The 10,401-nt window shown below is 50.9% G+C and overlaps 4 protein-coding genes across 4 annotated transcripts in view; 2 read left to right on the top strand and 2 right to left on the bottom strand.

Annotated features, from left to right (window-relative positions):
* BO72DRAFT_463381 (putative gelsolin repeat protein) overlaps positions 1-3,703 on the bottom strand; it is a gene marked incomplete at both ends in the record, with an annotated part of 6,478 nt that extends 2,775 nt beyond the window's left edge. Inside the window, 2 exons of the mRNA XM_040946592.1 lie at positions 21-3,427; positions 3,541-3,703. Of these exons, the coding sequence (XP_040795977.1) occupies positions 21-3,427; positions 3,541-3,703 (3,570 nt within the window). The remainder of the gene's footprint in view (positions 1-20; positions 3,428-3,540) is intronic.
* A 410-nt stretch (positions 3,704-4,113) lies between these two features.
* Positions 4,114-4,563, top strand: BO72DRAFT_294557 (uncharacterized protein). The gene is made up of 2 exons (XM_040940383.1): positions 4,114-4,370; positions 4,425-4,563. Exons 1-2 carry the CDS (start codon positions 4,183-4,185, stop codon positions 4,459-4,461), a joined length of 225 nt encoding a protein of 74 aa, XP_040795976.1. The 5' UTR covers positions 4,114-4,182; the 3' UTR covers positions 4,462-4,563.
* A 999-nt stretch (positions 4,564-5,562) lies between these two features.
* On the bottom strand, positions 5,563-6,592 carry BO72DRAFT_415891 (ADP-ribosylation factor-like protein 2). The gene is made up of 6 exons (XM_040942584.1): positions 6,455-6,592; positions 6,277-6,387; positions 6,185-6,201; positions 5,980-6,125; positions 5,824-5,904; positions 5,563-5,736 (listed from the first exon to the last, which is right to left on the bottom strand). Exons 1-6 carry the CDS (start codon positions 6,511-6,513, stop codon positions 5,605-5,607), a joined length of 546 nt encoding a protein of 181 aa, XP_040795975.1. The 5' UTR covers positions 6,514-6,592; the 3' UTR covers positions 5,563-5,604.
* A 1,312-nt stretch (positions 6,593-7,904) lies between these two features.
* BO72DRAFT_294506 (GNAT family N-acetyltransferase) lies at positions 7,905-10,132 on the top strand. The gene is made up of 5 exons (XM_040940382.1): positions 7,905-7,926; positions 7,992-8,045; positions 8,145-8,175; positions 8,253-9,944; positions 10,006-10,132. The coding sequence occupies exons 4-5, from the start codon at positions 8,284-8,286 to the stop codon at positions 10,040-10,042; spliced, it is 1,698 nt and encodes a 565-aa protein (XP_040795974.1). The 5' UTR covers positions 7,905-7,926; positions 7,992-8,045; positions 8,145-8,175; positions 8,253-8,283; the 3' UTR covers positions 10,043-10,132.
* Positions 10,133-10,401: the final 269 nt, after the last annotated feature.

Raw genomic sequence — 10,401 nt, 5'->3', positions numbered from 1 at the left:
AGCCTAGCTTGCTCCTCCACGAGTCTCTGCTCCTCCGCAAGTCTCTGCTCCTCCACGAGTCTCTGCTCCTCAGCAAGTCTCTGCTCCTCCGCGAGCCTTGCCTGCTTTTCTGCGAGCTTCTGCTTCTCTGCAAGCTTGTCTTTATAAAGGTTCTCTGCTGCGAGCTTCTCTGCTTCTAGTCTTTTCTCCTCACTGATTCTCTCGTCTGCGAGTCTCTCCTCGATATCTTGTTCATTTGCAACCCCATCTTTAGGGTGTTCCCCCGCAATCTCTGTCGCTACGGCCAATTCGTTATATCCAAATGCCGGCCCAATGGGCAGACGCCTTTTTGGACCTCTTGCCCGGCCTTTCGTCATGTGCGTGAGGGGGGCCGGGGTTTGTGGCTCCTGCTGTTCTGAGCTTCCCGTTGAGAGGCTGCTAGTGATGGAGAGGCCCGTGGCAGGGCCGTTGCCAGTGGTAGGCGGCCCGCGAGACAGAAGTCCTGCTAAGGCAGGATTGATTCGGCCTGCAAGTTTACTTTTAGCAGCGGTACTTTCAGCCGCAGCAGGCGCATGTGGAGTCTGGTCCAGTTCCACCGGAGACAGAGAACGCACCGACGACCGTACTGAGGATTGCACGGAATGCACCGAGGAACGCACCGATGAATGAACTGATGAACGAGCCGAGGAGACGTCTCTATGGCCCTGAGCCTCCTCTTGACCTTCTGGAGTCGGCAAATCCGCTTCGACGTGCAGGGGAGATTCCACCTTGTTGTAATTGACCTCCTTTTCAGCTGCTTCGCTCTCTGTTCCAAGTTGATGTCCGTCAAAGCTAGCCTTCGAGGTTTCAGATACTTCGACGGTTTCTTCGAGATCGTGAGTCACTTCGTTGCTAACATTGGTATCCGGCCGAATAGGAGAAAGGTTCAGAGCCTGGGGTTCTAGAGACATCGGCGGCTCATAAGGTGATAGCGGCGAAAGTGGCGAGCGTGGAGATGGCGCGTCAGTGGTGGATAGATTGCTTCTAGAACTGATAGACTTGGTCAAGTTGTTCCTCTTTGCAATCGCTTCTGGGACGAAGTTCATGGGAGCGTCCATTTCTCCGGCAGTGTTTCGCCTAGTTGAGCCCCCATTAGTTTTGATTGCTTCCTTCTGTTTGAGTATGCTTTCTTTCAAGTCGTCAATCTTTGGCGATTTCTGAGGACCGTTCGTCGTACTGAGCGCCGCCTTGCCTTTTAAGATATTCTCTTTTAAGTCATCGGGGGGTACATAGGTCGATGCCCCCGCCCTCTTCAGCTTTCCGAAAACGTTCTTGAATTCTGGCTCCTCTTTAGGCGCTTCATCTTTGACAATTTCGCGGCGTCGAAGGTTAGCTCGGAAATCGATCACAGCTGGTTGTGGCTTGGGCCTGTTTAGAAGCGGGTCGCGAGTTGGAGATGGAAGAGGCATGTCAAGTACGGTCTTGGTAATAGGGCTTCGAGTCGACAATCTCAATGCATGCTTCATAGTGCTGTCTTCTGCGACTTCTGTTCCCATATCTGCTGTGGCGAGCGGCGGGACTTCCACACTCGCCTCCAGAGGCGCTGCTTGATCATTGTCTTCAGGGCTGTGAGCCGGCTGGCTGTCATTGGGCAAAAATATCGGTCCGTCCTTGAGTTGACTTTCGACTACGCTGTCCTTCAGTTCAGAAGGAGGAGTTGGGACATCATTAGCGGGGACATCATCAGGCGGTTCGAATGTCGCATGATCATCTTTGGGTTCAGCCGGCTCGCTGTCTTTTGGCTCGGCCTCTGGAAAGTTCCCATGGGGAATGAAATCAAGGCCGGGCTCTTTCAAAGTAGAGGACAGATTGGTGGTGAAATCATCTGGTTTGGCCTTGCCAATATCAGGTCCAGAGAAGAGGTTTGGAATTCCAGACACGCTTGATGATTTGGAGTGAGTGCCCGGAGCAGCCGTTCGCATGAGCCCCACGGGCGTAACTTCTTTGAAGCTGGAAGTCCGTCCCAGATCAACACTGCTCCGCAATTGCCTCTCCCTAACCCATGACGGTTGTTGAAAGGACTGCTGCCTCTTGTGCTTCGGCGAGTCAGGAGGGCGATTCAAAGCACTTTCCAACCAGCTGGCTTTGGTAGGACTCCATCTCCTAGGATCCATGGTCCTGGAGACTACTGGACTTGAAGAAGGCAAAGAGCTTGAGTCTGGGCCCTTTTCAACAGAGCTAGCCGACCGCGTGTGAAGGCTGAGAGGGGGCCTAGCGGCCCCCTCGTCACTCAGTGCATTGCTCTCGTGATTTTCGGGAATGGGAACTGGCGGGGTTGCCGGTCGTCCACCGTCTCTGGCAGGGTCTATGATAGTTGCCTCGCTATGGCTCGAACCAGGCCGGTGACTCGATGTAGGCCGATGGCTGGAAGTCGGCCGCTGAGATGAGAGGCTTGGAACTTCGCGGCTCAATCTATATGAGGGCGAGTTTGAAAAGGTCTCATTCCCGACGAAACTGTTACGGCTGCTAGCAACCGAACTTGGCCGGCTTAGACCCGATGGAAGCTGGGCGCTCCATCTTTTCGACACACTATCGGATCGCTTCATCATGGCGCTCTGCACAAATCCGCCGAGACCCTTTGTCGGTGACGTCGATCGTTCCGGAGAAAGTCGCCTTGGAGAAGCAGGAAGAGACATCTGATCCTCTAAGACCTCTTCGGGCTTACGGGGCTCCAGCTTCTGCGCGCTTAACAGAGGCAGCGGAGAGCCGAGTCCTGTCGCGGTAGAGACAGAAGAGACGCTTGAGTATCGGTGGCCCAAACTACTTTCTGCAAAGGTCGAACTGGCTCTTGATGGCGATCGAGATCGTCCCTCAACGCTCTCTATGTGATCGGTGTCCTTTCTAGGTTCTGGGGTGTATTCCTTTTCGGCTTCTTGGTGCTTGAAATTGGCTTCGGAAACCGGTGTCCGTGGTCTCTCGTCCTCCACATGTTTGCTGCGGGTTGGGGAAACGCTTCCTTCTGTCTGGCGCGCCCACGAAACATCCTTGAATGTGGGTGAGGCTGCGGATGAGTTCCGATTCACATTCTGCTCATCCGTCGAAGCTGTGGACAAGGCTCGCCACCTGGAAGGAGATGATGAGAAAAATTGTCTGTTGCTATCACGGGATGTTGGCCTTTGCTGCCAGGACAGAGTCCCCGTTCTACTCCGCAAAGGTGAGAAGGGTTTAGATGGTATTTCGCCATCGACTCCGGTCAGTGTGGATCCTCTCCGGCCGCCGTCCGTGGTTGTTGATGTGTCATCCCCAATGGATTCGGGTCTGCTGTCCGAGTCCCGACTCGGGGTATGGAGAGATGGTCCAAATTGTTCGGGAGGTTCGATCGCACGGTGGCTGAGAGTCGAGGATATGCTCAACCGAGCCGCATCAAGAATGGGGGAATCTTTTGTGGGAGAAATCGAACGCGCCCGCTCTGTGTGAGGACCATGCACAATCAGTGTTCAGATTTGCGAATCTAGACGGCGGCGCATGGAAAACAATGAAGAGAGGGAATAGACATAATTATCAAGGAAAGAGATTACTTACCAGCTCTTCGGGCCTGTCTCTCTTTGCGCCCCTGCAAAATCTCCTCCTCCAACTTTTTCGTGCGTTCCTCATCCTCCTTATCGCGCTTCTCTCCTAGTTCCCGAATGCGCAGAAGAAAGTCATTGACATCTTCCGAGCTGTCGATGTCTGCTGTAGGAGCCATGGCTCGCTAAATGCCAGATATGACCGGCCAAGATCAGAAGGAAGGTAGCTTGAGAGAAGAAAAAGAGGGCAGAGGGTCAAAGTGTCCGCTAGAAAGAGAGGTTTCTTCCAAACTGAACTAACACCGGGCAACGAGCTAAGGACGGTGGGGTTTTTCGTGCGAGGCGATCAGGAGGGGAAAGATCGTGCGGTAAAAGAAGAAGAAGGGGGCTGGAATACTAATTGGGCAATCAATTGTGGTCGTGACTCGTGAGTCTGTGAGGGTCGAAGAGAAGGGGAGAAAGAGGTGGATGAGGGAGGAGGGAATCAAGGGAAAAGAAACCCCCGTGGCTCGCGGCTCGCCGCCCTGAGGCGAAGATCGATTCGCATCCGACGAGGAATGAACTACGGAGTACTCTACTAACGTTAATACTAACTTCACTCTCTCCTCGTCCATCTACCCACTTGGGGGTCTCTCCGCTACTAATTCCTCACCTGGAAATGAGTACTAGTGAGATTTGTCAGTTAGACGCCTGCCTTATCACTCGACTTGGTGGACCCAAACAACAGCTGGGAAGCCCATTCCATCAACAACAACAACATCAGCATCAGCATCAGCAGCATCATCCTCATCAGAGAAGGAAGCCCGACGCCCATCAGCTGCTGTCGCCCCACAACTGTTTTAGCTGGTGAGGCGCATGAGAGACAGGATGCATGCACATCAGTACTTATTATAATCACAGTTCTCCTATTCCCAAGGGAAACAACCCATTATGCTAATGATACTTTGTCGTTCAGGGGACTTTCAAGGGACTTTCTCGAGCCTTTAATCTCTTTCTTGTTCTACCAAAGTCAACACGTTTGGTGTTTTGATCTTTCTCGACACGGAAGATTGTTTACTTGTTCCCGAGTTCGGGTCTTCGCGGTGGAGCACACCCACCCTCAAAGCGCACCCTCCATTCACTCAAGAAGTCTGCAATCCGGTTATTGTACGGAAGACATACGTACAGTACAGTACGTACTTGCTAAGTAGCCGCGACGAGAGAAGAAGGTCCAGGACACCTTGGGGCAGCCATTATCCCTGAATCTCGATTCCGATCTTGCTTCTCCCCGTGTCGTCAGTGGTCCGGATGGGGGCCCTCGAAACCCAGATCCATGGATAAATCTACGATGGTTCAAGGATTTTCTGACACTGACGCGGCCGGCATTCCAAGGCTGCAGCTGCAGCGGCGGCTCGCTCCAAGCGAAAGTCTGCCGGGCAAACCAAACCGCTACTGCCCCATCATTCATTGACGTAAGATACACTAAGTTAGTTAAGTACACACGGTCAATCACCACTGGTTCCCACTCTGCTATTTCCAGCAAAACTTGGCCCTTTACCTTGTTCGATAAAGGTCCATTCAAGACCGTGGACCCTGACAGAGCCGACGAGTGTTTGATCGTCCATCCGAAACTCCCGACAAGGCCACACTGAATCGGCCCCGAGCAAGGGAGCCGCAATATACGCACACACAAAAGTCAAACCCCTGTCTAGGATGTCCTCGCTAATGCTCCATCCCGTTGTACATGGAAGCTAGGGCTGCATGTCATTTCGAATTCAAAATCCTCTTTTCTCTGCAGGGTCAGTGATGTCCAGGGCGAGAGGGGCCAACCAATAAGCCCAACCGTGGTCGGGCATCGCTGCCGCGCGGGAGGGTCAGAGAAATATATCAGGCTGCCACCCGGAGATTGCAGCTGGTGAGCCTCATCTCGTGCCTTTCTGGATAGAGCCGGCGCGTAAATAAGGGATCACACTGGTTTGCTGTAATCTCGGTAAGCTAGTTGAAGCGGTAGTACTCACGGCATTATCTGGAATTAAAGATCGAGGGCATTTTCCTATCGCAATCATCGGCGGAGTGCAATTAGGCAATCTAGCTAGCTAACCTAGTATAAGAAAAGTCGATCCTTGGCATCTTGCACCACCCATTCCAACCCCTCGTGTAGATTTCTTCCTGTCATTGCACTGCACGGCAATATCGTCCATTTGTGTGTCTTGATAGAGTCCAAGCTCAATCGCTGTATCGCGTTCTCAGTCAAAGAAGGGACCCCGAACGTAAACCGGTCGGGAAAGAGCAATGAAGTTGGGTAGGAGAAAAAACTCACCTCACGAACCTCTTCCTCAGTCATACACCCATCAACATCAGTTTTATTGAGAAAAACTAACAGACTCGCCCCCATCAACCGCTGTATGCGAAGATCAGTCAGCCTATGCCGCCTCAGAAGGAGGCCGCGGGGAAACAAAAAACGAAAAAAGGGTACCTCTTCCAAAAGCAACCCCGCCAGTTCGGTTCGACAATCCTCCACGCGAAGGCGGTCGGTCGCATCAACAACCCAGACCAGGGTATCGGTCTTTTCAAAATAATTCTTCCAATAAGAACGAAGCGTTTTCTGGCCTCCGACGTCCCCTGGAGTACCTTAGGTTAGTCGGCGGAAAAAAGGTAGGACGGAGCGGCAGAAGCCTCACAAATGTTGAGACGGTATCTTTTCTCCCCCCTCGGGGTGTCAGCTATCAGGCTTTCTTTGCTGGCGAGCTTTGTAAAAATGAACGAGATTTACCCTTGGAATTCGATGGTCTTAATGATGAAGCCCAACGTTGGACTGACGGTGGTGACATCTTCTTTCATGACTTGTTTGACGATGGTCGTCTTGCCGGCGTTGTCGAGACCGCTGGGGTGGTGGTGTTCGCGCGTTAGCATCGCATAGATTGTTATTGTGGGAGTGTTCGACAGCCTACAGCATAAGAATCCGCATCTCCTTGTCCTTCAGCCGGGCTTTGCGTAGAATAGACAACATCTTGGCGGGTTGTCTGCTTGATCGGTGATTCGGCGTGTCTTCCTATGGATTTTGGGGGGTGTTGGAAGTTGTATGCACGGGTTGGACGAAGTTGTTGTATAAGATAACTAGTAGGCGAGCACACAACTCTGCCATACTTGGTACATAATAATACATTGGCAGCACACCTGCACCACCCAAACCAATTTTATAGTTCCCTCTAATCAACATCAGAAACTCGACAACAACCATCAATAAGTTCTAGATATGTCAGATCAATACCTATTAGCTATTGCTCTTACCGATATAAAGCTGCACGTGACCAGCAATCTATATTGTTACGTTTCTAGAGTCAAAATAAAAAGATTCCCAATGCATAACCTCCTACAAGGGCAATAGCCGTTGCAGACCTTTCTGAGAGAAAATAAATGATGTATCATAATCTCATCCTGGTTTTATACTATCAGTTCAGGGCTGTTTTTCTGTACCGAGCTTCGCATTTCCCTACCCCAGACTCCGAGATACGCTGTGTAGAAGTTCACAGTTGGCCCGACAGCGGACTTGAATATGCGCTTCACATAGCTGAATATTTGAGCTACTATTTGCGTAGTCATAGCACCAAAAATCTCATATTCAGTTATAAGTATGCGATCGAGGCCCGTACTCAGAGAACCGAGACAGACCAACGTCATGATCATTCGTCGCAAGATCCTACGACACAAAAGCAAGGTGACGAGAATGCAGCCTAGCAAGACAGGAATCCATCAATCATTATCCGATTTGAATATGTTTGCCGAGCCGGTGATGAAGTTATTCACATTACCCCCAGAGCGGGAATCCAACAGAGCAGGAAGTTCAGTGTCTGGGCAAAGTTCACTCCAGATCAAGACGAATCTTATATATTTCTCTTTTCTGCATTATGGACCAGTCCCCGCTTCTGATACTGCAGACTGAGTTTTTCCCAACCAGTGAGTAGAGCGTTGTAACACGTGACTCCCAGCTAGAATTCAGCAGTGACACCTAGCCCACACTGAAATTTGCATAAGATAGCTTTAGAACAACTTATCTTGCATGCCATGATCAGAGAGAGACAGAAAGGCAGAAAGAAGGAGAGATTCTCTGCAACAAGACTATCTTACCATGTTAGTTTGCAAACCACACAGACTGACAGATCAACCGTCGACTCCTTCCGTCCTCTTCTTCATTTTTCAAAAACTTGTAAGAGATCTTCCAAGTTCACCATCTATCCTTCCTTTTCTATACCTGAAGAGTGACATGCATTATCTTTGGATATTTTCATTATTCAATAGGAGATAGAGTGATACACCTCTTTATTCAAACAAAGTCTTTCCTTCTCCATGGTCACATCCTGCAATAACGCTTTAGAAGACATAGCGTCTCGTGTCTTTTGAAACAAGGATCCGTCTTTTCAGAGTAAGCATTCGTCTTCATCATCTGTATCTCCTTACTCTATTGACTTGAGTTGAAATGGAAACAAGATAGAACTATTCCCAGCAGTGATCGCAGAAACCACAGACCCGTGACTTTTAAAAGTGAGTTCCTTGCCTTCATTAGTCGCGTCACTCACCTCTCATACTTCAAACACATGAGCCGTTATCTCTCATAGCCATCCACAGTGACTCATTGACTAGGACACTGAACAAAAGGCTTTCGCGCACCTAGGTAAATGTCCAACCCATCGAGTCCTTCTGGCTCATGATTCATATAGCAAGCAGGCTAACATTGCGCCCTTCCCACAGAGACTGAGAAACAAAGTCATCCCAAAGCAGGATGGCCAGTCAGAAGAATAAGGGAAAAAAGCCGACAAGGGGCAGTCGAACCACACCACCTTCTATGACAAAAGGCAAACGTGCAATCAGAAGTCCATCCGATGCACCACAAGCCAGCTCCTGGTGGGACGGCGACCAAAAGAATAGTGAGCCTGATAAGATGACACCCGAGACTTCCGAATATGAAGCGCCTCCACGCGCACCGTCCGATGTGAGAGCCGAGCTCAAACGCCTGCAAGATGAAATTGTCCTAAAGGCACATCTAAACCTAGATCGCATCGACGATCACGAGCAGGTAGCTAGCCCCGAGTTGCTTGCCGAGTGGAGGAATGGACCAGGAACAGACCCTGAATCCGCTCGGTACAAGTTTCTCATGCAACGACGCGGTGCCGGTAGGATTGAGGCGGATCTCAGACCTTCAGCGCCACCCCCAGTTGATCCCGCTTCACTCGTAGAAGAAGAGGAGACAGGAGAGAAGGCTTGGCGCTCCGGCATCACTAGGGACGATCCGGTTTTCAAAGCTCAGTTTGCGGCGCAGTTCCCCCCATACAGAGAGTCCGAGTCGACCTACCCTAGACTGGTTGAAGGCAAAATTATTTTGACATCAGAGCCCAGCGAGGAACAGAAAGCATTGAAGGAGAAGAATTCCAAGCGCGACAAGGTAGTTCCGGTGTCTTTTGATGACTCCCAGTTGTTGCTTGCGCGCTGGGACTATGCCCCTCGAGTAGACGCCGACCAGCCACAGTGGCGGCGCTCTTTTGAGTCTTGGCTACAGAGAGCGCTTGACTCATCTCGCGTGGTAGATGTCCACCGCGAGGCATTTTTCACCGGGCAGGCTTTGCCAGACGGTACACACGAGATGTACAAACCAAATTGGTCGTATGATTGGACTTGGCCTGACCCCACCGACGAGGAAGGACGTCTGCATCAACATGAGACTAGCCAGGGATATGTTGACAATAGGCTGGCCCGGATCAAAGAAGATAGGGAAGTGGAAGCACGTCTAGCTCATGAGCGCTGGCTAGCCGACGTCGAGTTCTACAAGCGTTACCCGAAGCCCGGAGAGACGAGACAAGATTTGTACCTGCGCCCAGTCGCAGACAGCGATGTTGAGCAGCTTGCGCGCATTTTTAGCTGGTTTTCCGAAAACTCCCCAATGAGCTTAGATATCGGGGTAATAAGTGAGGAAATCGTCCGGAACCGCATCGCAGATGTCAAGAAATACCGACTGCCATTCATCGTGGCCGTGGAACGTCCTACGCCCGGCGAGGATGCAGATACCCCCAGCAAGATCCTAGGATTTGCGCTTGCCATCGACCATGACGGACCGTGGACTACAGGCCAGTTCGCGGTCAAGCTCGAGTTCTATATGATGCCAAGGGAGCAACAGCACGGAGTCGGAACCTGCCTGATGGACAAAATGCTCTCGGTATTGGACGACAGGTACGTACCCAAACGTGGATACCATTTCCGCTGCTCGCAGGAGGACGACAATGCCTACCGTCCGGGCGGTCTGCGTGACATGGCTCGAGTCATCGTGACATGCAGTTTCCCTTGGTCGGAGCGTGATCATTACCAGTACATCCGCACCTGGCTCCAGCGGAAGTGGGATTTCACCGAGCAAGGCCACCTGCGTGGGACACGCTTGAAGTTCGATAGCCAGTAAGTACCATACAGCGTCAATCTGATTTGATAGTTTACTGACCCAAGGGGCACAAACCAGTCTTGATGTGATCTATTTGGTTCGCAATTTGGGCTGAAATGATCATTGTCGAATTGCGAGTCGCCATATTTCGCCGACCAACAAACCTCTCTCGTGGACTAGCTCCGCTTGTGTGTTGTCAATCTCTTTTGTCTTTTCATATCTAATCAACAGACCCGTGATTGATATCATTTGCCTTATGAGTTGCCCTCCAGGCTGATGCTCCCCTTGTCCTTTGATGGTATTATCAGCTCTTTCCTGGACTAGAAGGCTGGATAAATTTGTTGTTGCCACAGTACGCGGTCAGAAGCAAAAATCTCAGACAAAACACAGAATGGATCTAGTATGTGAGAAATTGAAAACGTTGCGATCCAGAGCCCACCCATGCTCCGAGGTTCCGTAGAGAAGCTTAGATCA

The sequence above is a fragment of the Aspergillus fijiensis genome (genome assembly GCF_003184825.1).
Source record: "Aspergillus fijiensis CBS 313.89 unplaced genomic scaffold BO72scaffold_85, whole genome shotgun sequence".
NCBI lineage: Eukaryota > Fungi > Ascomycota > Eurotiomycetes > Eurotiales > Aspergillaceae > Aspergillus > Aspergillus fijiensis.
This window is presented reverse-complemented; position numbering and strand designations above follow the sequence as displayed.

Coding starts and splice junctions, on each gene's coding strand:
- BO72DRAFT_294557 (XM_040940383.1), top strand. CDS start 4,183: ATGAGTACTAGTGAGATTTGTCAGTTAGACGCCTGCCTTATCACTCGA. Junction 4,371..4,424: donor CCCCACAACTGTTTTAGCTG/GTGAGGCGCATG, acceptor TTATAATCACAG/TTCTCCTATTCCCAAGGGAA.
- BO72DRAFT_415891 (XM_040942584.1), bottom strand. CDS start 6,513: ATGTTGTCTATTCTACGCAAAGCCCGGCTGAAGGACAAGGAGATGCGG. Junction 5,905..5,979: donor CGGGGTTGCTTTTGGAAGAG/GTACCCTTTTTT, acceptor CTTCGCATACAG/CGGTTGATGGGGGCGAGTCT. Junction 5,737..5,823: donor CTGAGGAAGAGGTTCGTGAG/GTGAGTTTTTTC, acceptor AACGCGATACAG/CGATTGAGCTTGGACTCTAT.
- BO72DRAFT_294506 (XM_040940382.1), top strand. CDS start 8,284: ATGGCCAGTCAGAAGAATAAGGGAAAAAAGCCGACAAGGGGCAGTCGA. Junction 9,945..10,005: donor CGCTTGAAGTTCGATAGCCA/GTAAGTACCATA, acceptor GGCACAAACCAG/TCTTGATGTGATCTATTTGG.